At 39.6% G+C, this 23,194-nt stretch overlaps 1 protein-coding gene across 7 annotated transcripts in view; it reads left to right on the top strand.

The window, feature by feature from the left end:
- ZFAND4 (zinc finger AN1-type containing 4) overlaps positions 1-23,194 on the top strand; it is a 60,885-nt gene that overhangs the window by 2,088 nt on the left and 35,603 nt on the right. For 3 of the 7 annotated variants that reach the window (XM_003816759.4, XM_003816758.5, XM_055092701.2), the window contains exons 2-3: positions 12,317-12,617; positions 23,073-23,148. The exons of 1 other annotated variant lie outside the window; for it this stretch is intronic. In XM_003816759.4, coding sequence (XP_003816807.2) covers positions 12,434-12,617; positions 23,073-23,148 — 260 coding nt within the window. In that variant the 5' untranslated portion in view covers positions 12,317-12,433. Of the gene's footprint in view, positions 1-12,316; positions 12,618-23,072; positions 23,149-23,194 lie in introns of those variants that run through there. 3 more of the 7 variants (XM_063607662.1, XM_034930394.3, XM_034930400.2) reach the window with 3 other exon arrangements.

Here is a 23,194-nt window from a genome sequence, read left to right as displayed (position 1 = left end):
TTTTCTTCTAGGGTTTTTATGGTTTCAGGTCTAACATTTAAGTCTTTAATCCATCTTGAATTAATTTTTGTATAAGATGTAAGGAAGGGATCCAGTTTCATCTTTCTACATATGGCTAGCCAGTTTTCCCAGCACCATTTATTAAATAGGGAATCATTTCCCTACGTCTTGTTTTTGTCAGGTTTGTCAAAGGTGGTTGTAGGCTGGGCACAGTGGCTTACGCCTGTAATCCCAGCACTTTGGGAGGCTGAGGCAGGCGGATCACCTGAGGTTGAGAGTTTGAGACGGCCTGACGAACATGGAGAAACCCGTTGGGAGAAATCTCTACTAAAAATGCAAAAAAATTAGCCGGGCGTGGTGGCACATGCCTGTAATCCCAGCTACTAGGGAGGCTGAGGCAGGAGAATCACTTGAACCTGGGAGGCGGAGGTTGTGGTGAGCCAAGATCACACCATTGCACTCCAGCCTGGGCAACAAAAGTGAAACTCCGTCTCAAAAAAAAAAAAAAAATCAGATAGTTGTGATTTTTGCACATTGATTTTGTACCCTGAGACTTTGCTTAAGTTGTTTATCAGCTTAAGGAGATTTTGGGTTGGGACGATGGGGTTTTCTAAATGTATAATCATGTCATCTGCAAACAGGGACAATTTGACTTCCTGTTTTCCTAATTGAATATCCTTTATTTCTGTCTCCTGCCTGATTGCCCTGGCCAGAACTTCCAACACTATGTTAAATAGGAGTGGTGAGAGAGGGCATCCCTGTCTTGTGCCGGTTTTCAAAGGGAATGCTTCCAGTTTTTGCCCATTCACTATGATATTGGCTGTGAGTTTGTCATAAATAGCTCTTATTATTTTGAGATACGTTCCATCAGTACCTAGTTTATTAAGAGTTTTTAGCATGAAGAGCTGTTGGATTTTGTCAGAGGCCTTTTCTGCATCTATTAAGATAATCATGTGGTTTTTGTCATTGGCTCTGTTTATGTGATGGATTATATTTATTGATTTGCCTGTATTGAACCAGCCTTGCATCCCAGGGATGAGGCCGACTTGATCATAGTGGATAAGCTTTTTGATGTGCTGCTGGATTCGGTGTGCCAGTATTTTATTGAGGATTTTCGCATAGATGTTCATCAGGGATATTGGTCTAAAATTCTCTTTTTTTGTTGTGTCTCTGCCCGGCTTTGGTATCAGGATGATGCTGGCCTCATAAAATGAGTTAGGGAGGATTCCCTCTTTTTCTATTGATTGGAATAGTTTCAGAAGGAATGGTACCAGTTCCTCTTTGTACCCCTGGTAGAATTTGGCTGTGAATCCATCTGGACCTGGACTTTTTTTGTTGGTAGGCTATTAATTATTGCCTCAATTTCAGAGCCTGTTATTGGTTTCTTCAGAGATTCCACTTCTTCCTGGTTTAGTCCTGGGAAGGTATATGTGTCCAGGAATTTATCAATTTCTTCTAGATTTTCTAGTTTATTTGTGTAGAGGTGTTTATGGTATTCTCTGATGGTAGTTTGTATTTCTGTGGGATCGCTGGTGATATCCCCTTTATCTTTTTTTATTGCGTCTATTTGATTCTTCTCTCTTTTCTTATTAGTCTTACTAACAATCTATCAATTTTGTTGATCTTTTCAAAAAACCAGCTGTCAGATTCATTGATTTTTTTGAAGGGATTTTTGTGTCTCTATTGCCTTCAGTTCTGCTCTGATCTTAGTTATTTCTTGCCTCCTGCTAGCTTTTGAATTTGTTTGCTCTTGCTTCTCTAGTTCTTTTAATTGTGATTTTAGGGTGTCAATTTTAGATCTTTCCTGCTTTCTCTTGCGGGCATTTAGTGCTATGAATTTCCCTGTACACACTGCTTTAAATGTGTCCCAGAGATTCTGGTGCGTTGTGTCTTCGTTCTCATTGGTTTCAAAGAACATCTTTATTTCTGCCTTCATTTCGTTATTTACCCAGTAGTCATTCAGGAGCAGGTTGTTCAGTTTCCATGTAGTTGTGCAGTTTTGAGTGAGTTTCTTAATCCTGAGTTCTAATTTGATTGCACTGTGGTCTGAGAGACAGTTTGTTGTGATTTCTGTTGTTTTACATTTGCTAAGGAGTGCTTTACTTCCAGCTATGTGGTCAACTTTGGAATAAGTGCGATGTGGTGCTGAGAAGAATGTATATGCTGTTGATTTGAGGTGGAGAGTTCTGTAGATGTCTGTTAGGTCTGCTTGGTGCAGAGCTGAGTTCAAGTCCTGGATATCCTTGTTAACCTTCTGTCTTATTGATCTGTCTAACACTAACAGTGGGGTGTTAAAGTCTCCCATTATTATTGTGTAGGAGTCTAAGTCTCTTTGTAGGTCTCTAAGGACTTGCTTTATGAATCTGGGTGCTCTTGTATTGGGTGCATATAGTTAGGATAGTTAGCTCTTCTTGTTAAAGTGATCCCTTTACCATTATGTGATGGCCTTCTTTGTCTCTTTGGATCTTTGTTGGTTTAAAGTCTGTTTTATCAGAGACTAGGACTGCAACCCCTGCCTTTTTTTTGCTTTCCATATGCTTGGTAGATCTTCCTTCATCCCTTTATTTTGAGCCTATGTGTGTCTTTGCATGTGAGATGGGTTTCCGGAATACAGCACACTGATGGGTCTTGACTCTTTATCCAATTTGCCAGACATTAAAATGTCTTTTAATTGGGGCATTTAGCCCATTTACATGTAAGGTTAATATTGTTATGTGTGAATTTGATCCTGTCTTTATGATGTTAGCTGGTTATTTTGCCCATTAATTGTTGCAGTTTCTTCACAGCATCAATGGTCTTTACCATTTGGCATGTTTTTGCAGTGGCTGGTACTGGTTGTTCCTTTCCATGTTTAGTGTTTCCTTCAGGAGCTCTTGTAAGGCAGGCCTGGTGGTGACAAAATCTCTCAGCATTTGCTTGTCTGTAAAGGATTTTATTTCTCCTTCACTTACGAAGCTTAGTTTGGCTGGATGTGAAATTCTGGGTTGAAAATTCTTTTCTTTAAGAATGTTGAATATTGGCCCCCACTCTCTTCTAGCTTGTAGAGTTTCTGCCGAGAGATCCACTGTTAGTCTGATGGGCTTCCCTTTGTGGGTAACCCGACTTTTCTCTCTGGCTGCCCTTAATATTTTTTCCTTCATTTCAACCTTGGTGAATCTGACAATTATGTGTCTTGGGGTTGCTCTTCTTGAGGAGTATCTTTGTGGTGTTCTCTGTATTTCCTGAATCTGAATGTTGGCCTGCCTTGCTAGGTTGGGGAAGTTCTCCTGGATAATATCCTGCAGAGTGTTTTCCAACTTGTTTCATTCTCCCCGTCACTTTCAGGTACACCAATCAGACGTAGATTTGGTCTTTTCACATAGTCCCATATTTGTTGGAGGGTTTGTTCATTTCTTTTTATTCTAAACTTCTCTTCTTGCTTTATTTCATTAATGTGATCTTCAATCACTGATACCCTTTCTTCCACTTGATCGAATTGGCTACTGAAGCTTGTGCATGTGTCGCGTAGTTCTCCTGCCATGGTTTTCAGCTCCATCAGGTCATTTAAGATCTTCTCTACACTGTTTATTCTAATTAGCCACTCGTCTAATCTTTTTTAAAGGTTTTTAGCTTCCTTGCATTGGGTTCGGACATCCTCCTTTAGCTTAGAGAAGTTTGTTATTACTGGCCTTCTGAAGCTGACTTCTGTCAACTCATCAAAGTCATTCTCTATCCACCTTTGTGCCGTTGCTGGCGAGGAGCTGCGATCCTTTGGAGGAGATGAGATGCTCTGGTTTTTAGAATTTTCAGCTTTTCTGCTCTGGTTTCTCCCCATCTTTGTGGTTTTACCTACCTTTGGTCTTTGATGTTGGTGACCTGCAGATGGGGTTTTGGTGTGGATGTCCTTTTTGTTGATGTTGATGTTATTCCTTTCTGTTTGTTAGTTTTCCTTCTAACAGTCAGTTCCCTCAGCTGCAGGTCTGTTGGAGTTTGCTGGATTTCCACTCCAGACCGTGTTTGCCTGGGTATCACCAGTGGAGGTTGCAGAACAGCAAATATTGCAGAACAGCAAATATTGCTGTCTGATCCTTCCTCTGGAAGCTTTGTCCCAGTGGGGCACCCGCCTGTATGAGGTGTCAGTCAGCCCCTACTGGGAGGTGTCTCCCAGTTAGGCTACATGGGGGTCAGGGAGCCTCTTGAGGAGGCAGTCTGTCCGTTCTCAGAGCTCAAACACCGTGTTGGGAGAACCACTGCTCTCTTCAGAGCTGTCAGGAACGTTTAAGTCTGCAGAAGTTTCTGCTGCCTTTTGGTCAGCTATGCCCTACCCTCAGAGGTGGAGTCTATAGAGGCAGCAAGCCTTGTAGCGCTGCGGTGGGCTCTGCCCAGTTCCTGCTTCCGAGCCGCTTTGTTTACCTACTCAAGCCTCAGCAATGGTGGACACCCCTCTCCCTGCTGGGCTGCTGCCTCACAGGTCAATCTCAGACTGCTGTGCTAGCAGTGAGCAAGGCTCCATGGGCATGGGACCCGCTGAGCCAGGCACAGGATGTAATCCCCTGGTCTGCTGGTTGCTAAGACTGTGGGAAAAGCACAGTATTTGAGCAGGAGTATTGCGTTTTTCCAGGTACCGCCTGTCACGGCTTCCCTTGGCTAGGAAAGGGAAATCCCCCGACCTGTTGCGCTTCCCAGGTGAGGGGACGCCACACCCTGCTTTGGCTCGCCCTCCGTGGGCTGTGCCCACTGTCCAACCAGACCCAATGAGATGAACCAGGTACCTCAGTTGGAAATGCAGAAATCACCTGTCTTCTGCATCAATCACGCTGGGAGCTGCAGACCGGAGCTGTTCTGTTCGGCCATCTTGGAATGAACCAGGAATTGATTTAGAAATCTTTTTGGTGTCATTACTCTTAATAGCTAGATATGTATTTTAGTTGTAAAAATTCTGGAAGTACTTTTTTCTCTACCTGCCCCCATTTTTTTTTTTTTTTGAGACAGGGTCTGGCTGTGTTGCCCAGGCTGGAGTGCAGTGGCATAATCATAGCTTGCTGCAGCTTGGAGCTCCAGGGCTCCAGTGATCCTCCTACCTTAGCCTCCTGAATGGCTGGGACTACAGGTGTGTGTGCCATCATGCCCAGCTAATTTTTTTTTTTTTAATTTTGTAGAGACAAGGGTCTCGCTATGTTGCCCAGGCTGGTCTCAACCTTCTTACCTCAAGTGATTCTCCTACCTTGGCCTCCTGAATTGCTGGGATTATAGGCATGAGCCACTGTGGTCAGCTTTTTTTCTGTTTTCTTTGTTTCCTCTTCCCCTTCTGTTTTGTTTTTTTAGCTGTTTTTCCATCCAATCTTGAAGTCTTCATTGCCCCCTCATTTTCCAAGATCATGAGTCCCACAGTATACTCAGCTAAGCATGACCACACACCATTTCAAGAAGCTGTTCATGGACCCAGCTTTTAGTACTGGCTGGGTCTTTGTCCTGCTGCAGCTTCCATTTGCTCCTCAGCTACCCTCTAGGCATCCAGTCTGGCTTAACCAGATTTCATGGCCTCATTTTGTCCTCTGCTACAGTGGTTTCTACTCCTGAGGAGAAGCATAACTATCTTCTAGAGGGAAACATTTTCGCTTTTGGTTATCAACCTTGGTTCTTTTGGGATATTGGAAATTACCCCGCTGACTGGACCCAGACTTACGGTGGAAGTTCCAGCACAATTAATGCTGAACGGGGTTGTTCTTTTTCTTCTGGCATATAGCTGCATTATCCATTCTCATTATAGGTGAAGGACTTCCAAATCTGTTATCTTCTACCCTCCCCCAGCCTATTATTTTCAGGGTCTCAGTATGGAAGAACACTGTGGTGAAAGAAACACTCCTAATTCCTTGGGCAGTCATAGTCACTCATGTCTTTATTTCTGTCATGTTCATTTTGCAGTCCTGACACCTGACTTCTGTTGCTAGAGCTGCACCTATGCAAGTAGGAGTACTGCTGGCTTCGGGGATACACACACTGGCAACTCTATAGTTAGTACACTCTTATTTGATATAGCATAAATATGTTTTTAAGAATTCATGTTATCCAAAATTATAAAAGCAGTTGCTTAAATGAGTGAAAGAAAGGGAGTTAAGGTTAGAGAGCTCCATACAAAGTCATATATAAGCAATGCAGCTTTTAAATTTAGCTTTTATTTAAGAGCAATGACCCCTGTACCACTATCACCAGCAGTATTATTAGCGTGGTATCTTGTATTACCCTATTTATTACCCATCATTTTGAAATATGGTGTAACAATACTCAAAAGAGCTGTGCAGGCGAGGCGTGGTGGCTTACGCCTGTAATCCTAGCACTTTGGGAGGCCAACGCGGGCGGATCACGAGGTCAAGAGATCAAGACCGTCCTGGCCAACGTGGAGAAACCCTGTCTCTACTAAAAGTACAAAAATTAGCTGGGTGTGGTGATATGTGCCTGTAGTCCCAGCTACTCAGGAGGCTGAGGCAGGAGAATCACTTGAACCTGGGATGTGGAGGTTGCAGTGAGCCGAGATCGTGCCACTGCACTCCAGCCTGGCGACAGAGCCAGACTCCATCTAAAAAAAAAAAAAAAAAAAAAAAAAAAAGCTGTGCTATAAGCAATAACTTTCTTTTCTGTAACTCCATCTCTTTTAGGATCATTAGCAGTCTGTAAAATGCAATTCAGATTCCCAAATTAATTAATTGTATTTCCTATTAGTGTTATAAAAACTTACATTATAGCAGATTCCTGTGTGTGCATGCATGTTATGAGTTGGAAAAACATTGGTGGACTTCATTTGGAGTGAATCAGAATGGGATTCCCGTGAGAAGCCAACATCCCTCTAAACAAACTTTTGGAGCATGATATGTCTTGGATGTTTTGTCCCCTACAAATCTCATGTTGAAATGTGACCCCCAGCGTTGGAGGTGGGCCTAGTGGGAGGTGTTTGGGATTATGAAGGTGGATCCTCATATATGTCTTGGTGCTGTCCTTGTGGTAATGAATGAGTTCTCACTCTGATTTCACATGAGATCTGGTTTAAAAGAACCTAGGGGCCGGGCGTGGTGGCTCACGCCTGGGTGACAGAGCAAAAAAAAAAAAAAAAAGTTGGCCTGGTGCAGTGGCCCACGCCTGTAATCCCAGCACTTTGGGAGGCAGTGGATCACGAGGTCAGGAGTTCAAGACCAGCCTGGCCAATATGGTGAAATCCGGTCTCTACTAAAAATACAAAAATTAGCTTGGCTTGTTGGTGTGGGCCTGTAGTCCCAGCTACTTGGGAGGCTGAGGCAGGAGAATCACTTGAACCCAGGAGGTGGAGGTTGCAGTGAGCTGAGATCACACCACTGCACTTCACCCTGGGCGGCAGAGGGAGACTCTATCTCAAAAAAAAAGAACAATATAAAGAAGTCATATTGTTTAGAATTGGTCCTCTCTAGGTATCATGGGGTTGGGAGAAAATCCAAAATGATTGACAGATCATTTTGAGTGACAGTATGAAAGGTGGTACTCTTTACCAAAATGGGGACTACAGGAAAGCAGGAGGTTTGTGGGAAAAATATAAGTTTTGAGTATGTTGTATTTGTGGCATATACAGATTTCAGATGCCTCTGGAATATCATGCTTATGGAGTGGAGATTATTAACCAAACCACAATCTTTAAAAATAACTGCTTCTTTAAACATGCTTATATGAAAATTGTACTGAGTTCAGTGATATCTCATATCCTTTGGTAGAAAAAAAACGCAAAAAATGTATGTATGACACATTTCTATGACTCTTGTACTTTCACAGTGTTCACTTTTTGTTTACCTAGATTTACTCACTGATATCCTTCTCCCACTCTGAGACTTTACTTATCCTGAAATACATTAAAAAATTTACCCATGTTGGAAATCACTTCCCAACTCATCCTATAAGGCCAATATTACCCTGACACCAAATCCTGACAGACATAATGAAAACTACAGATCATCATCTCTTGTGATTATAGACACAGAAATCCTGAGGAAATATTTTCAGATCAAATCCATCAACATATGTAAAGGATTACATACCAGGTACAAATGGGATTTACCCCAGTAATGCAAGATTGATTTGACACATAAAAAGTAATGTAATATGTGAATAAAAAAGTAAAGAAAACCAAATGATTATTTCAGTAGACAATGAAAAAAGCGTTTGACAAAATTCGCACCCCTTCATGATTAAAAAGAAAACCCACCTAAAGCAGGAATAGAAGGGAAGCTCATCAACCTTATATTGGTAATCTATGAAAACTCCACGGTTAACATTATACCTAAAGACTCAATGGTTTCCTTCTACAATCAAGAATTAGACAAGGATGTCCAGTCTCACCACTTTTATTCAATCTTGTACTGAAGGTTCCAGAGCAGGGCAATTAGGCAAGAAAGGGAAATAAGCCCAGTGCAGTGGCTCAGGCCTGTAATCCCAGCTCTTTGGGAGGCTAGGGTGGGTGGGTCACCTGAGGTCAGCAGTTCGAGACCAGCCTGGCCAACTTGGTGAAACCTCGTCTCTACTAAAAATACAAAAATTTGCCTGGTGTGGTGGCAGGTGCCTGTAATCCCAGCTATTTGGGAAGCTGAGACAGGCGAATCGCTTGAACTCGGGAGGCGGAGGTTACAATGAGCGGAGATCGTGCCATTTCACTTCAGCCCGGGCAACGGAGTGGGACTTTCACCCCCTCCAAAAAAAAAAAAAAAAAAAGAAAGAAAGAAAAGAGCATATAGATTAGAAAGGGAGAAGTAAAACTCTATTTGTAAATGACATGATCTTGTATATAGAGCTTTTATAGAGAGCATTTAGGAAGATTTAAATAACTAAATGAATGAAATAAACAGTTCAGCACAGTTGCAGTGTACAAGATCAAGATATTAAAATCGGTTGTGTTTCTATAAACCAGCAATGAGCAATCTGTAAATAAGACAGTGATTCCATTTGTAATAGCATTTAAAGGAATAAAATACTTAGGAATAAATTTAATAAAAGAGAACAAAACTTGTGCTTTAAAAATTATAAAACATTGAAATAAATTAGATATAAACTGAAAAATAGTATGTATTTATGGATTAGAAGACTTAGTATTAAGATTGCAATACTCTCCAAATCTACAGACTTAATACAATCCCTGTCAAAATCCCAGCTGACATTTTTGCAAAATGGGCATACTTAAAATTCATATGGCAATTCAAGGAGTTCAGAATAGCCAACAATCTAAAAAGAACAAATTGGAGGCCTCACACTTCCTGATTTCAGAACTTACTACAAAGCTACATTAATTAAGATATGGTGGTACTGGCATAGGTAGGTCAACAGAATAAAGAGTCTGGAAATAAACCTTCACATTTACAATAAATTGGTTTTCAACAAGGATCTGAGACAATTCAATTGGGAATGAATGGTAATTCTGACAAATGATACTGGAACAACTGGTTATCCACATGCAAAAGAATAAAGTTAGACCCTACCTCACACCATACACAAAACTAAATTGAAATTGGACAGTACACCTAAATATAAGAGCTAAAACTACAATTTTTAGAAACATATATAAGTCAATCTTTATTACCTTGGGTTAAGCCAAGCTTTTTAAGTATGATAAAAGAAAAATAGCCAAATTAGAGTTTAACAAAATTAAAAACTTTTGTGTTTCAAAAGATACTATCAAAAGACAACCCACAAAATGAGAGAAAATATTTGCCATTCATATATCTGTTAAGTGTTTTTATCTAGAATATGTAATACAAAAACTCATACAACTCAATAAAAAATCCAATTAAAAAATAGACAAAATATATGAATAGGCATTTCTCCAAAGAATGTGTGCAAATGGCCAATAATCACATAAAAAAGATGCGCAATATCATTAGTTTTTAAAGAAATGGAAGTCAACCACAGTGAGTACTACTTCACACCCACTAGGATAGCTTTAATCAAAAGGACAGAAACAAGTATTGGCAAGGATGTGGAGAAATTGGCACCCTCATTCATTGTTGATAGGACTATAAAATGATCCATACCATTTAGAAAACAGTTTGGTAGTTCCACAAATTGCCAAACATAAGAGTTACCACATTATCTAGCAAAGCTGCTTCAAAGAGAAAGGAAAACATGTTTACACAAGAACTTGCAGTTGAATGTTCATCTTAGCATTATATGTAACAGCCCAAAATTGGAAACGACTCAAATGCTCATCAACTGATGGATGGATAAACAACATGAGATATATTGCTACAAGGGACTATTATTCAGCAATAAAAAGGAGTGAAATACTGATATATCCTAGAACATGATGAACTTTGAAAACATTATGCTAAGTGAAAGAAGCCAGTCACAAAAAAATCATATATGATTCTATTTATGTGAAATGTCCAGAATAGACCAATTTGGAGATAGAAAGTAGATTAGTGGTTGCCTAGGGTTGAGTGGGGGACTGGGGGAATTTGGGAGTGTTGGTTACAGGGTATGGGGTTCCTTTTAGAGGTGATGAAAATTTTTTAAAGCAAATGTGATGGTTGTACAACTCTGTGTATGTAATAAAAACCATTGAATTTTAGACTTTAAATGAGTGACTTTTATGGTATGTGAATTATATTTCAATAAAGCTTTTTTTTCTTATTTAATGATGGAGTCTTGCTCTGTCACCCAGGTTGGAGTGCAGTGGTGCAATCTTGGCTCACTGCAACCTCTGCCTCCTGGACTCAAGTGGTTCTCCTGCCTCAGCCTCCCGAGTAGCTGGGACTACAGGTGTGCACCACCATTCCTGGCTAATTTTTGTATTTTTTGGTAGAGATGGGGTTTTGCCATTTTGGCCAGGCTGGTCTCGAACTCCTGACCTCAGGTGATCCGCCCACCTCGGCCTCCCAACGTGCTGGGATTACAGGTGTGAGCCACTGTGCCTGGCCCTCAATAAAGCTATTTTTAAAAAGGTTTACCCACCTCACCAGAAAGATGTGTATCATTTGTCCTAGTTTAAGTTCAAGGCCCCCCTGTATAGAGTTTTCATGATTAATAGCAATAGCAATTTGATCATTTTTGTGCTCCTAGTTCTATACTTGTCATTTAGTTTACTACTTCTATTTGTTGGGCTTACCACTCATACTTATTAGCCATTGTATGTATGTGAGCAGAGATTGTCTAATACTTATTACCAATTTTAATGTCATCTGAATCTTATAATATCCTCTGGAAACCATTGATGATTTAGTGAGTACTACTTTTTTTTGTTTTTGAGACCAGAGTCTTGCTCTGTTGCCCAGGCTGGGGTGCTGTGGCGCGATCTTGGCTCACTGCAAGCTCTGCCTCCCGGGTTCACGCCATTCTCCTGCCTCAGCCTCCCAAGTAGCTGGGACTACAGGCACACACCGCCATGCCCAGGTCATTTTTTTCTTGTATTTTTAGTAGAGATTGGGTCTCACCATGTTAGCCAGGATGGTCTCGATCTCCTGACCTCATCATGATCTGCCATCTCGGCCTCCCAAAGTGCTGGGATTACAGGCATGAGCCACAGCCCCCAGCCTAGTGAGTACTATTTTTAAGCAACTATTATGGTGGTTGGCATTCCTTTTATCCAGTATGATTCAAATATACAACAGGAGTAGGCATGGTGGCTCACGCCTGTAATCCCAGCACTTTGGGAGGCCGAGGCGGGTGGATCACAAGGTGAAGAGATCGAGACCATCCTGGCCAACGTGGTGAAACCCCGTCTCTACTAAAAATACAAAAATCTGCTGGGCATGGTGGTGGGTGCCTGTAATCCCAGCTACTTGGGAGGCTGAGGCAGGAGCATTGCTTGAACCCGGGAGGCGGAGGTTGCAGTGAGCCGAGATTGTGCCACTGCACACCAGCCTGGCGACAGAGCGAGACTCTGTCAAAAAAAAAAAAAAAAGTCAAATGTACAATCGTTGTAAAGTTATGCTTTATATGGTATAGAAGGCATAATTTGTATGTTTTAGAAAAGGATATGAATAAATTTTTCAAAGCCTTACAGAAATATACTGATGTGTTTGTTGAGTTTGGCTTATATATCACTTAACAACAAAAGTATTTGTTGAGCATGTACTATATATATAACTGTGCTGAGCTCTAGTAAGTTACATTATAATATCAAAAATATGCCTATTCTTAATCTTATGGTCTAGATGGGAGAGTGATTTCAGAGACAAATGTGAAAAGTTCAGGATTAGACATAATTAAAAGCACTAAAGTGAATTCTGGGGCTGTCTGGAAGATTGATATGGGCCACAGTTAACGGAAAATCTTTATGGACAAATCCAACTTTCAGATAGGCTTGTTAAAAAAATTCTTGTTTTTTTAGGTACAAAACTCAAAACATGAACAACAATATATATTACCAATCTTCAAACCTGATTTGGCTAGAACTGGAATACAGTTGCCTGCGACATATTTTAGAAGAACTAGAAAAGTCAAAGTAATGGATAACAGAAAAGAGCCTCCATTCTTCAATGATGATAACATGGGACCATTTTACTGCAGACTTCATTTCTGTGATACCATGGAGCTCTTCATTGAAACATTAACTGGAACATGTTTTGAGCTGAGAGTTTCACCTTTTGAAACTGTTATTTCTGTGAAAGCAAAAATTCGAAGATTGGAAGGTACTCATCTTTCTTTGCTTTTAGGATATGAAAATTAAATTTGTTCATCAATAATGTCTAGTAATTTTTAAAGTATTTTAATGGAGACAATTTCAAACATATACGATGTTAGAATAAGATAATGAACCCCCTCCTACTCCCTCTCTCCAACATTTATCAGCTTATGAACTATTTTATCCCCCATTGCTGTGTTCACCAGATTCTTTGGAAACAAATCCCTGGCATCATGCTATGGTGTGAAATAATATTTTAGAATAGCTTTCAGCAGGTTATGGTGACATGCAAATTATGCCTTAACTATTTTATAGTTACTTTTAATGTTACTTTATATTTTACTTTTAATGGGAAATAGTAATTATATTCCCTTCTAGGGACCTTATTTCCCTTTTTACACTGCTTTGCAACCACCCTCCTTTTTTTTTTTTTTAATGTGGAGGTTTTCCGAAAAGAGTCTTTGGCTTACATTTTCGTATATTCAAAGTTCCCTTAGTATAGCAGGGGTGCTGAATAATGTGTAATGTCTCTTTTGTGGTTTGTATATTTGCAGAAAGTGCCTAAAAAGACTAATTTGTATTAAAATTAGTCTTTGCATTTTGCAGATTTCTGCAATAAGTAATGTTTGCCATTTATAGTTGTTAAAAATCCAGTTTTTAGTAGAAAATTAAATTGTTCCATATAACAGTAAATGGATCTTTGTTGATGGAACCAGCTGGAACTTGCTTGTAATATAAAGGTAGTGACTAGGGTTGCCCTCCAGCTGGTTTAAGTTCAGAATTATAGAAGGATGAGGAGGGTTAGAATTTTTCATTTTTGTGAGGCCAAGGATATATATGAGCTCCTGAATATTTGCTATTTCTCTAGACCCAGGAGATCCTACTGAAGTGAGTGGCTGGCCGAGTCCAGTGACCACATCAGCACATTCAGTAATGACTCTTGAAGCTTTTGTCTACCTTAAATGATTTGGTGAGATCTAGAGTAATGATAGTTTATTCTGACTTTGTTCTGCTTTGCAATTTATATCATAGTTTAAAGGATACCTTTTTTGGAGCATGAAGGTGAAATCTTGCGTTGTAAATAATCTCCGTACTTTTTATCTCTTTCATGAATTTTAAATAATTTGTATGCAGCAAAAGCACTTTAGAGAGAATCCTGTTTCAATCTTTTTATGTCAGAAGAGTCAACTTGGGTTTAGAGGAGATTAATAACTCATCCAAGGGAAATATTTAGTTTCCATGAGTCAGAACCAGAGCCAAGTTATAGAGTCCTTGTCTCTGTAGGAGGAGACATTGTGGGGACAAAAGCAGTGGCTTTTTGGTTATTAGACAATTGAATCTAAGTTTAAATGTTTATGAACAAATACAGATATTAGGAAATTAAATAAGGTAATATATAAAATACCTACTATCTTAGTCTGCTGGAGCTGTCATAACAAAATACCACAGACTGGTGGCTTAAACAACAGAAATTTATTTCTCACTGTCTGAAGGCTGAATATCAGGGTACCAGCATGGGCAGGTTCTGGTGGGGGCTGTCCTCTAGGCTTGCTCACTGCATTTTCACATGGCAGAGAGAGAGCATAGTATCTTTTTTTTTTTTTTTCTTCGAGACGGAGTTTTGCACCTGTTGGGCAGGCTGGAGAATGGTGCAATCTCTGCTCACCACAACCTCTGCCTCCTGTGTTCAAGCGATTCTCCTGCCTCAGCCTCCCGAGTAGCTGGGATTACAGGCATGCGCCACCATGCCCGACTAATTTTGCACTTTTAGTAGAGATGGGGTTTCACCATGTTGGCCAGGCTGGTCTCGAACTCCTGACCTCAGGTGATCCAACTGCCTCGGCCTCCCAAAGTGCTGGGATTACAGGCATGAGCCACCTAACCCAGCTGAAAAATACATTTTAAGCCCTTTCTGGGTGATCTTTATATTTATATCCTGGAAGACATTTGGGGGTCACACGGTGTGAGTCAGATTCTCCAAGTTAGAGGGATATGGAATACGGAGGGCAGAGATGAGGCTGCTTGGGTTCGTCCTGCTGGGAAAATGATTACTCTGCCAGACTGCTTTTCCTTTAGGGGAAGTTTTTGGTGAGTCGAGAACTAGAGCCTGGTGGGGAGAGTGGGGAGGATGGAGGGCTAGTGGAGAAAGGACTGAAGGAGTGTGCTGCATTAGGAACAAGGAGGCTGCAGCAAGGGAGGAGCAGGGCCTGCTCAGGGATTTACAATGGGCCTTGAAAAAGGGACTGGAGTGCCGAAGCCATGCTGCCTGGCTTCAGATTACTGGCTGCCCAAATTAATCTCTCTGTATCTTAGTTGTCTCAGTCTAAAATAGGAAGAATAATAGTATTTATCTCAAAGGGTTGTTCTCAGGATTAAATGAGTTAAAGGTGAAGTGCTTAGCAGAGTGATCCTCCTGCCTCAGCCTTCCAAAGAGCTGGGATTACAGACCTGAGCCACCAGGCCCAGCCCTCTTCCTTTGTTTATGTAGATCTGAGTTTCTGACCTACATCCTGTTTTTTGTGAATAATGTCTTTTAACATTTCTTGCAATATGGGTCCACTGGCAACAAATTCCACCTCTTGCTTTCTTTATGTAGATCTTAGTTTCTGACCTACATCATTTTTTCTGTGAATAATGTCTTTTAACGTTTCTTGCAAAAAAGCCATCTTTTAATGTTTCTTGTTTGTCTGAAAAAGTATTTCTCCTTCATTTCTGAAGGATAATATTTCAGGGTATAGAATTCTAAGTTGGTATTTTTTTTCTTTCAACACTAAATATTTCACTCCACTCTTTTCTTATTTGCATGATTTCTGATGAAAACTCCCCTGTAGTAATTATCTTTGCTTCTCTTTAGGTAAGGTGTTTTTTTCCCTTTCTTGGCTGATTTAAGGATTTTGTCTTTGTCTTTGCTTTTCTACAGTTTGATATAATATGTTGAAGGTGTAGATTCTTTGGTAGTTATCGTGTTTGGTATTCTCTGAGCTTCTTGGATCTGTGGTTTGGTATGTTTCATTAATTTTGGAAAATCTGGGCCATTATTTAAGTATTTCTTCTGTCTCATTTTTTCTTCTGATATTCTAGTGGCACCTTTTGAAATTGCCACAACTTTTGAAATTGTCCCACAGTTAATAGATGTTGTTTTTATGCATTCTTTTTTCTCTTAACAGTCCGTTTTGCCAAGTTTATTTTCTTTTCTTTGTTTCTTTTATTTATTTATTTATTTATTTTGAGATGGGATTTCACTATGTTGGCCAGGCTGGACTCGACCTCCTGGACTCAAATAATCCTTGTGCCTCAGCCTTTCAAGTAGCTGGGACTACAAGTGCATACCACTGTGCCTTGCCTAGGAAGTTTCTGTTGCCATTTTTCTTTTTTTTTTTTTCGAGATGCGTCTCGCTCTGTCGCCCATGCTGAAGTGCAGTGGCGTGATCTCGGCTCACTGCAAGCTCCGCCTCCTGGGTTCACGCCATTCTCCTGCCTCAGCCTCCCGAGTAGGTGGGACTACACACCCGGCTAATTTTTTGTATTTTAGTAGAGACGGGGTTTCACCGTGTTAGTCAGGATGGTCTCGATCTCCTGACCTCGGGATCCGCCCGTCTCGGCCTCCCAAAGTGCTGGGATTACAGGTGTGAGCCACCGCGCCTGGCCTCTGTTGCCATTTTTCAAAGTTCCCAATTCTTTTCCAGATCCAGTCTGCAGATGACCAATCAAAGGCATTCTTTATTTCTGTTAGAGTTTTTATTTTTAACATCTACTTTTTATTCTTAAAGTTTCCATCTCTGCTTGTATTATTAATCTGTTATTTCATGTTGTATACTTTTCCATTAGATTTCTTAGCATATTAATCTTAGCTGTTTTAATTTCCCTGTCTGATAATTTCAAGATCTCTGACATATCTGAGTCTATTTCTGATGCTAGTTTTGTCTTTTCATACCGTATTTTTTCATGTCTTTTAGCATGCTTTGTAATTTTTAGTTGAAAACCAGACATAATATATCAGGTAATAGGAATTGAGGTAAATAGGACATTAGAGTGAGGTTTTATCTTCAACTTGCTAGAAATTGGGCTGTGTTTAATGTTTGCTGTAGTTATAAGGGCCAGAGGCTTCAAATTCCTCTAGTTTTTTCTTATCTTGTCTCCCCTGTTGCCTTTGAGTTTCCCTAAAGACTCCTCCTTAGAGTTTGCGTCTTACAATTCTTTCCGTTGTAATCCACTGTTGTTATACTGGAGCCTTGTTAGTGTGGTGGTGAGGTATTGGGAAGAGGGGGAACATTCTGTAATCTTATGATTAAATCTTTCGGTGGGCCTGTGCCTCTAGGCTGGGACCTTCAAAGTGTATCTTAGCTTCTCCCCTCCTTCAACTTCTAGTAGTTTAGGTGAGGTAGGGAGGCTAGAGGGGCCTGGTTTCTGGCCCTCAGTAATTTCCTAGTCTCATACTAGCCCACCCTCAGCCTCTATGAATTCATCAAAATTACCATTCAAGTGTTCCTTCCAGTTTATGACTTTAGAGGCTTCAGCTTCACGTAAATGGATCTTGGCTCTGACTCTCTGGGTTTGCCTATCTCAACAGATTTTCTTATGGTGATTTACCTTACTACCTAATTTCTCTGATGGCACCAAGAAAAGTTGTTGGTTTTCGGTTTGTTCAGCTTTTTTTCTTGTAAGGAGTGGTGAATTAAAAGTTCTCCATATATCAGAGCTGAAACTAGGAGTCTCAACTTCTTAAAAACATAACCGTTTATTTTAAAATTCCAATAACTGTGTTAGCTATATCCTACAAGTTTTTGGTAAGTTGAATGTCAGTGTTATTAAATTCCAAGTATTTGTTTTGCTAAAAATATTTTTTTGTTTAAAAAATTATAATAGTTATTTAAGGGCTTTGTAATCACAGCAATATATACGATTAGACAGTTTCGATCATTTTTTTTAGTTTATACACATTCTTAATTTGCTAACTAATAATACTGAGCATGTTTTTATTTGTCTCCAAATTCTAACAAACTATTTTTTAGGAAGATATAATTTACATATCATACAATTCACATATTGTATTAGTTTGCTAGGGCTGTCATAGCAAAGTATCACAAACTGAGTGACTTAACAGAAAGTTACACGATTTTGGAGGCTGAAAATACAAGATTTAGTTGGTGACGGTGTTAGGTCCTTCTGAGGGCTGTAGAATCTGTCACATGCCTTTCACCCAGCTCCTGGGGGTTTGCTTTCAATCTTTCTAGTTAATTGGCTTATTCAAGGCATCACCCTGGTCTTCTCATGTGCTAATCTCCTTGTGTCTGTGTGTATCTGCCTCCAAATTTCTCCTTTTTATATGGATACCAGTCATATCGGATTAGGGCCCTCCCTAGTTGGCTCACTTTAACTTGAATACATATGTCAAGATTCTGTCTTCAAGTTAAGGTCACATTCTGAGGTATAAGAGGCTTAGACTTCAACATAAGAATTTTGAAGGGACACAATATATCATAACAAGTATATCATTCTGTTGGTGTTGGCAGACATTTACTATCATACAGTCACCACCACAATCAAGATATAGAACAGTTCCATCACCTATCAGAATTCTCCTGTACCTTTTGTGGTCAATCCCTTCCTCTATTCCAAGCCCCTATCGTACCCACTGATCTGTTTCTGTTCCTGTAATTTTGCCTTTTTTAGAATTTTATATAAATGAAATCATATACTTTATAGTCTCTTAAGTCTGGTTTTTTTCACTTATGCATAATATGTTTGAGACTTATCATATTGTTATATGTATCAGTAGTTCATTCTGTTTATGGCCGAGTAATGTTCCATTATAAGGAAGTACCATAGTTACTCATTCCCAAGTTGAGGGACATCTGGGTGGTTTTTAGTTTTTGGTGATTACAAATAAAGCCATATAAACTTTCACATACACATTTTTATGGAAGCATAGGTTTTTATTTCACTTGGGTAAATACTTAAGAGTGGAATTGCTGAATTGCATAGGAAGTATATAGTTAACTTTATAAAACTGCTAAATTATTTTCCTGAGTGGTTGTTACCATTTTGTGTTTGTATGAGTAATACATAAAAGTTCTAGTTGCTCTGTATCCTTATCAGCACTTAATAATATTGTCTGGGTTCTTTTAGTTTTAGTTTTTGTTTCATTTTTGCTATTATAATTCGATCTGGAAATATTTCACTGTGGTTTTAATTTACATTTTCCTAATGACTGATGATGTTATGCATCTTTTAATTTGCTTCTCATCTGTTCAGGTTGAGAGGCTGAGCCAGGTGGATCACTCAAGTCCAGGAGTTCAAGACCAGTCTGGGCAACATTGCGAAACCCTGTCTCTACTAAAAATACAAAAATTATCTGGGCGTGGTGGCATGCGCCTGTAGTCCCAGCTGCTCAGGAGGCTGAGGTGGGAGGATCGCTTGAGCTCAGGACGTGGAGATTGCAGTGAGCTAAAATTGCACCACTGCACTCCAGCCTGGGCAATGGATGAGACCCTGTCTCAAAAAAAAAAAAAAAAAAAGTTCAAGTTGCTGTCACAGAATACCATAGATTGGATGGCTTAAACAACAGAAATTTATTTCTCACGGTTCTGGAGCCGGGAAGTCCAAGATTACTAATCCACAGGTCTAGGGTCTGGTGAGGGCACTCTTTCTGGTTTGCAGATAGCTATTTTCTTTCTACATCCTCTCACGGTAGATAGAGAGAGGGAGATCATCTCTCTTCTAAGGACACTAATCCCATTCTTGAGGACCCTACCCTCATGACCTAATTACCTCCAAAGACCCCCATCCTTACCTCTGATACCATTATATGGGGTATTTAGGCTTCAGCATATGAATTTGGGTGGGGGAATACAAACATTCAGTCTGTTGCATTATCTGTATATCTTTTTTGGTGAAGCGTCTATTCAAATTTTTGTCATTTTCTTGTTACTGTGTTTTGATATTCTGGTGCTTTTAAGTTTTCCATTACAGTTTTTGTTTCTTTTCTTTTCTTTCTTTCTTTTTCCTTTCTTTTTTTTTTTTTTTTTTTTGAGACAGGTTCTCACTTTGTTACCCAACCTGGAGTGCAGTGGCACCATTACAGCTCACTGAAGCTTTGAGCTCTCAGAGACAGGGTTTCACCATATTGGCCAGCCTGGTCTCCTGACCTTGTGATCTGCCCACCTCAGCCTCCCAAAGTGCTGGGATTACAAGCATGAGCCACCTTGCCTGGCCGATTCCCTCTTTTTCAATCTTTTGGAATAGTTTCAGTAGGATTGGTACCAATTCTTCTCTTCTCTTCTCTTTTCTTTTCTTTTTAGAAACGGAGTCTTGCTCTGTCAAGGCTGGAGTGCAGTGGTGCGATCTCGGCTCACTGCAACCTCCGCCTCCCAGGTTCAAGCAATTCTCCTGCCTCAGCCTCCCAAGTAGCTGGGACTACAGGTGCGTGCCACCACGCCCAGCTAATTGTTTGTATTTTTAGTAGAGATGGGGTTTCACTGTGTTAGCCAGGATGGTCTTGATCTCCTGACCTCGTGATCCACCCACCTCGGCCTCCCAAAGTGCTGGGATTACAGGCCTGAGCCACTGCGCCCGGCCAGTACCAATTCATTGAATGTCTGGTAGAATTTGTCTGTGAATCCATCTGGCCCTGGGCTTTTTTTGTTGTTTGCAATTTAAAAATTACTGATTCATTCTCACTGCTTGTTACTGGTCTGTTCAGGATTTCTATTTCTTCCTGACTTAAGGTAGGAGGATTGTATGTTTCTAGGAATTTATCCATTTCATCTAGATTTTCTAGTTTGTGTACATAAAGGTATTTATAGTAATCTTGAATGATCTTTTGTATTTCTGTGGTGTAAGTTGTAATGTCTTATTTTTATTTCTCAGTGAGTTTATTTGCATTTTCAGTTTTCTTTTCTTGATTAATATAGCTAATGGCCTGTGGATTTTGTTTATATTTTCAAAGAACCAAACTTTTGTTTATTGATCTTTAGTATTTTTTATTTCAATTCAATTTAGTTCTGCTCTAATCTTTGTTATTTCTTTTCTAATGCTAGCTGTGGGTTTGGTTTGTTCTTGTTTCTTTAGTTCCTTGAGGTGTGATGTTACACATCAAACTGTGATGTCAGTTTGTGACCTTTCAGACTTTTTGATGTAGGCATTCAGCACTATAAACTTTCCTCTTAGCACTGCTTTTGCTGTATCCCAGAGGTTTAGATAACTTGTATTACTATTATCATTCCTTTGGAAGAATTTTTAAATCTCCATCTTGATTTCATTGTTAACCCAAAAATCATTCAGGCGCAGATTGTTTAATTCCATGTACTTGTATAGTTTGAGGATTCCCTTTTGGAGTTGATTTCTAATTTTATTCCACTGTGGTCTGGGGGGATACTTGATAGAATTTTGATTTTTTAAAAATTTTTGAGACTTTTTTGTGCTTCTCATATGATCTATCTTGGAGAATGTTTCATGTGCTGATGAGACGAATGTATATTTTTCAGTTCTTTGGTCGAATGTTCTGTAAATATCTGTTAGGTCCATTTGTTCTAGAGTGCAGTTTAAGTCCATTTTTTCTTTGTTGACTTTCTGGCTTGATGACCTGTCTAGTGCTGTCAGTGGAGTGTTAAAGTCCCCCACTATTATTGTGTTGTTGTTTATCTCTTTTCCTGATAGCAATTGTTTTATGAATCTGGGAGCTCAAGAGTTAGGTGCATATATATTTAGGATTGTAATATCTTCTCGTTGGATTGATCCTTTTATCATTATATAATGACCTTCTTTGTCTTTTTTTGTAATATTGTTGCTTTAAACTCTGTTTTCTCTGATATAAGAATAGCTACTTCTGCTTGCTTTTGATTTCCATTTTAGGCCTCAAATATTAAACTCTTCAGGCCTGATTCATGATATCTTTTTTTTTTTTTTTGAGATGGAATCTCACTCTGTTGCCAGGCTGGAGTGCAGTGGCGCAATCTCGGCTCACTGCAACCTCTGCCTCCCAGGTTCAAGTGATTCTCCTACCTCAGCCTACAGAGTAGCTGCTACTACAGGCGCCTGCCACTATGCCTGGCTAATTTTTGTATTTTTAGTAGAGACGGGGTTTCACCATGTTGGCCAGGATGGTCTCGATCTCTTGACCTCGTGATCCACCTGCCTCGGCCTCCTAAAGTGCTGGAATTACAGGCATGAGCTACTGTGCCCAGCCCAATATCTTTTTTTGTTTTTTCAACTTTTAGGTTCAGTGGATACATGGGTAGGTTTGTTACGTGGGTAAATTGTGTGTTGCTGAAGTTTGGTGTATGAATTATCCTGTCACCCAGGATGTGAGCATAGTACTCGATAGGTAGTTTTTCAACCCACATCCCCTTCCCTCCCCATGTAGTCCCTAGTGTTTATTGTTCCCATCTTTGTGTCCATATATACTCAGTGTTTAGCTCCTGCTTATAAGTGAGAACACATGGTATTTGGGTTTTCTGTTCCTGCATTTGTTCTCTTAGGATGATGGCCTCCAGCTGCATTCATGTTGCTGCAAAGGACATGATTTTATTCTTTTTATGGCCGCATGGTGTTCTGTGGTGTATATGCACCACATTTTATTTGTCCAGTCCACTGTTGCAGGGGCATCTTGATTGATTTCATCTCTTTTGTATTGTGAATAGTACTGTGATGAACATACCAGTGCATGTGTCTTTTTGATAGAGTGATTTATTTTTCTCTGGGTATATACCCAGTAGTGGGATTGCTGGGTTCAATGGTCGTTCTGTTTTAAACTCTTTGAGAAATCTCCACATTGCTTTCCACAATGGCTGAACTAATTTGCATTCCCACCAGCAGTGTATGCGTTCCCTGTTCTCCTCAACCTTGACAACATCTGTTATTTTTTGACTTTTTATTAATAGCCATTCTGACAGGTGTGAGCTTGTATCTCATTGTGGTTTTGATTTACATTTGTCTAATGATTAGTGATGTTGAGCTTTTTAAATATATTTGTTGGCCACATATATGTCTTTTTTTGAGAAGTGTCTGTTCATGCATGTCCTTTGCCCATTTTTTAATGGGGTTGTTCTTTGTTGAATTAAGTTCTTTATAGATTGTAGATATTAGATCTTTGTCAGATGCATAGTTTGTGAATATGTTCTCCCATTCTGTAGATCATCTCTTTACTCTGTTGATAGTTTCTTTTGCTGTGCAGGAGCATGATATCTTGCCTTTTAAAGGGATCCCTATCTTATACCTTGTTTTAGGACCAGAGAGTTATTGCAACATGCTGTTCTTTTCTACAGTGAATGGATTGGACTATATCTCCTTTTAGGCATGCCTTCTACCTATGATTCTGTAAATTTTAGCACCTAGCATTCAATTTAGAAGAATGTTTAATTTTTTAGTACTCTTAGTTCCTTAATGAAATAGATTTGTATCATACTCTTTTGGAGATGCTATTGAATTCTTTAACACTTTTTTTTAATAACTTTCCCTTAAGGTATTCCCATCTGTCGACAACACTTAATTTGGAATAACATGGAACTTGAAAATGATTATTGCTTGAATGATTACAAGTGAGTGTAATTGCATATTGGCTGTTTTGTAGGCACTTAGTATTAT

Source organism: Pan paniscus, chromosome 8, assembly GCF_029289425.2.
Source record: "Pan paniscus chromosome 8, NHGRI_mPanPan1-v2.0_pri, whole genome shotgun sequence".
Classification (NCBI taxonomy): Eukaryota; Metazoa; Chordata; class Mammalia; order Primates; family Hominidae; genus Pan; species Pan paniscus.
This window is presented reverse-complemented; position numbering and strand designations above follow the sequence as displayed.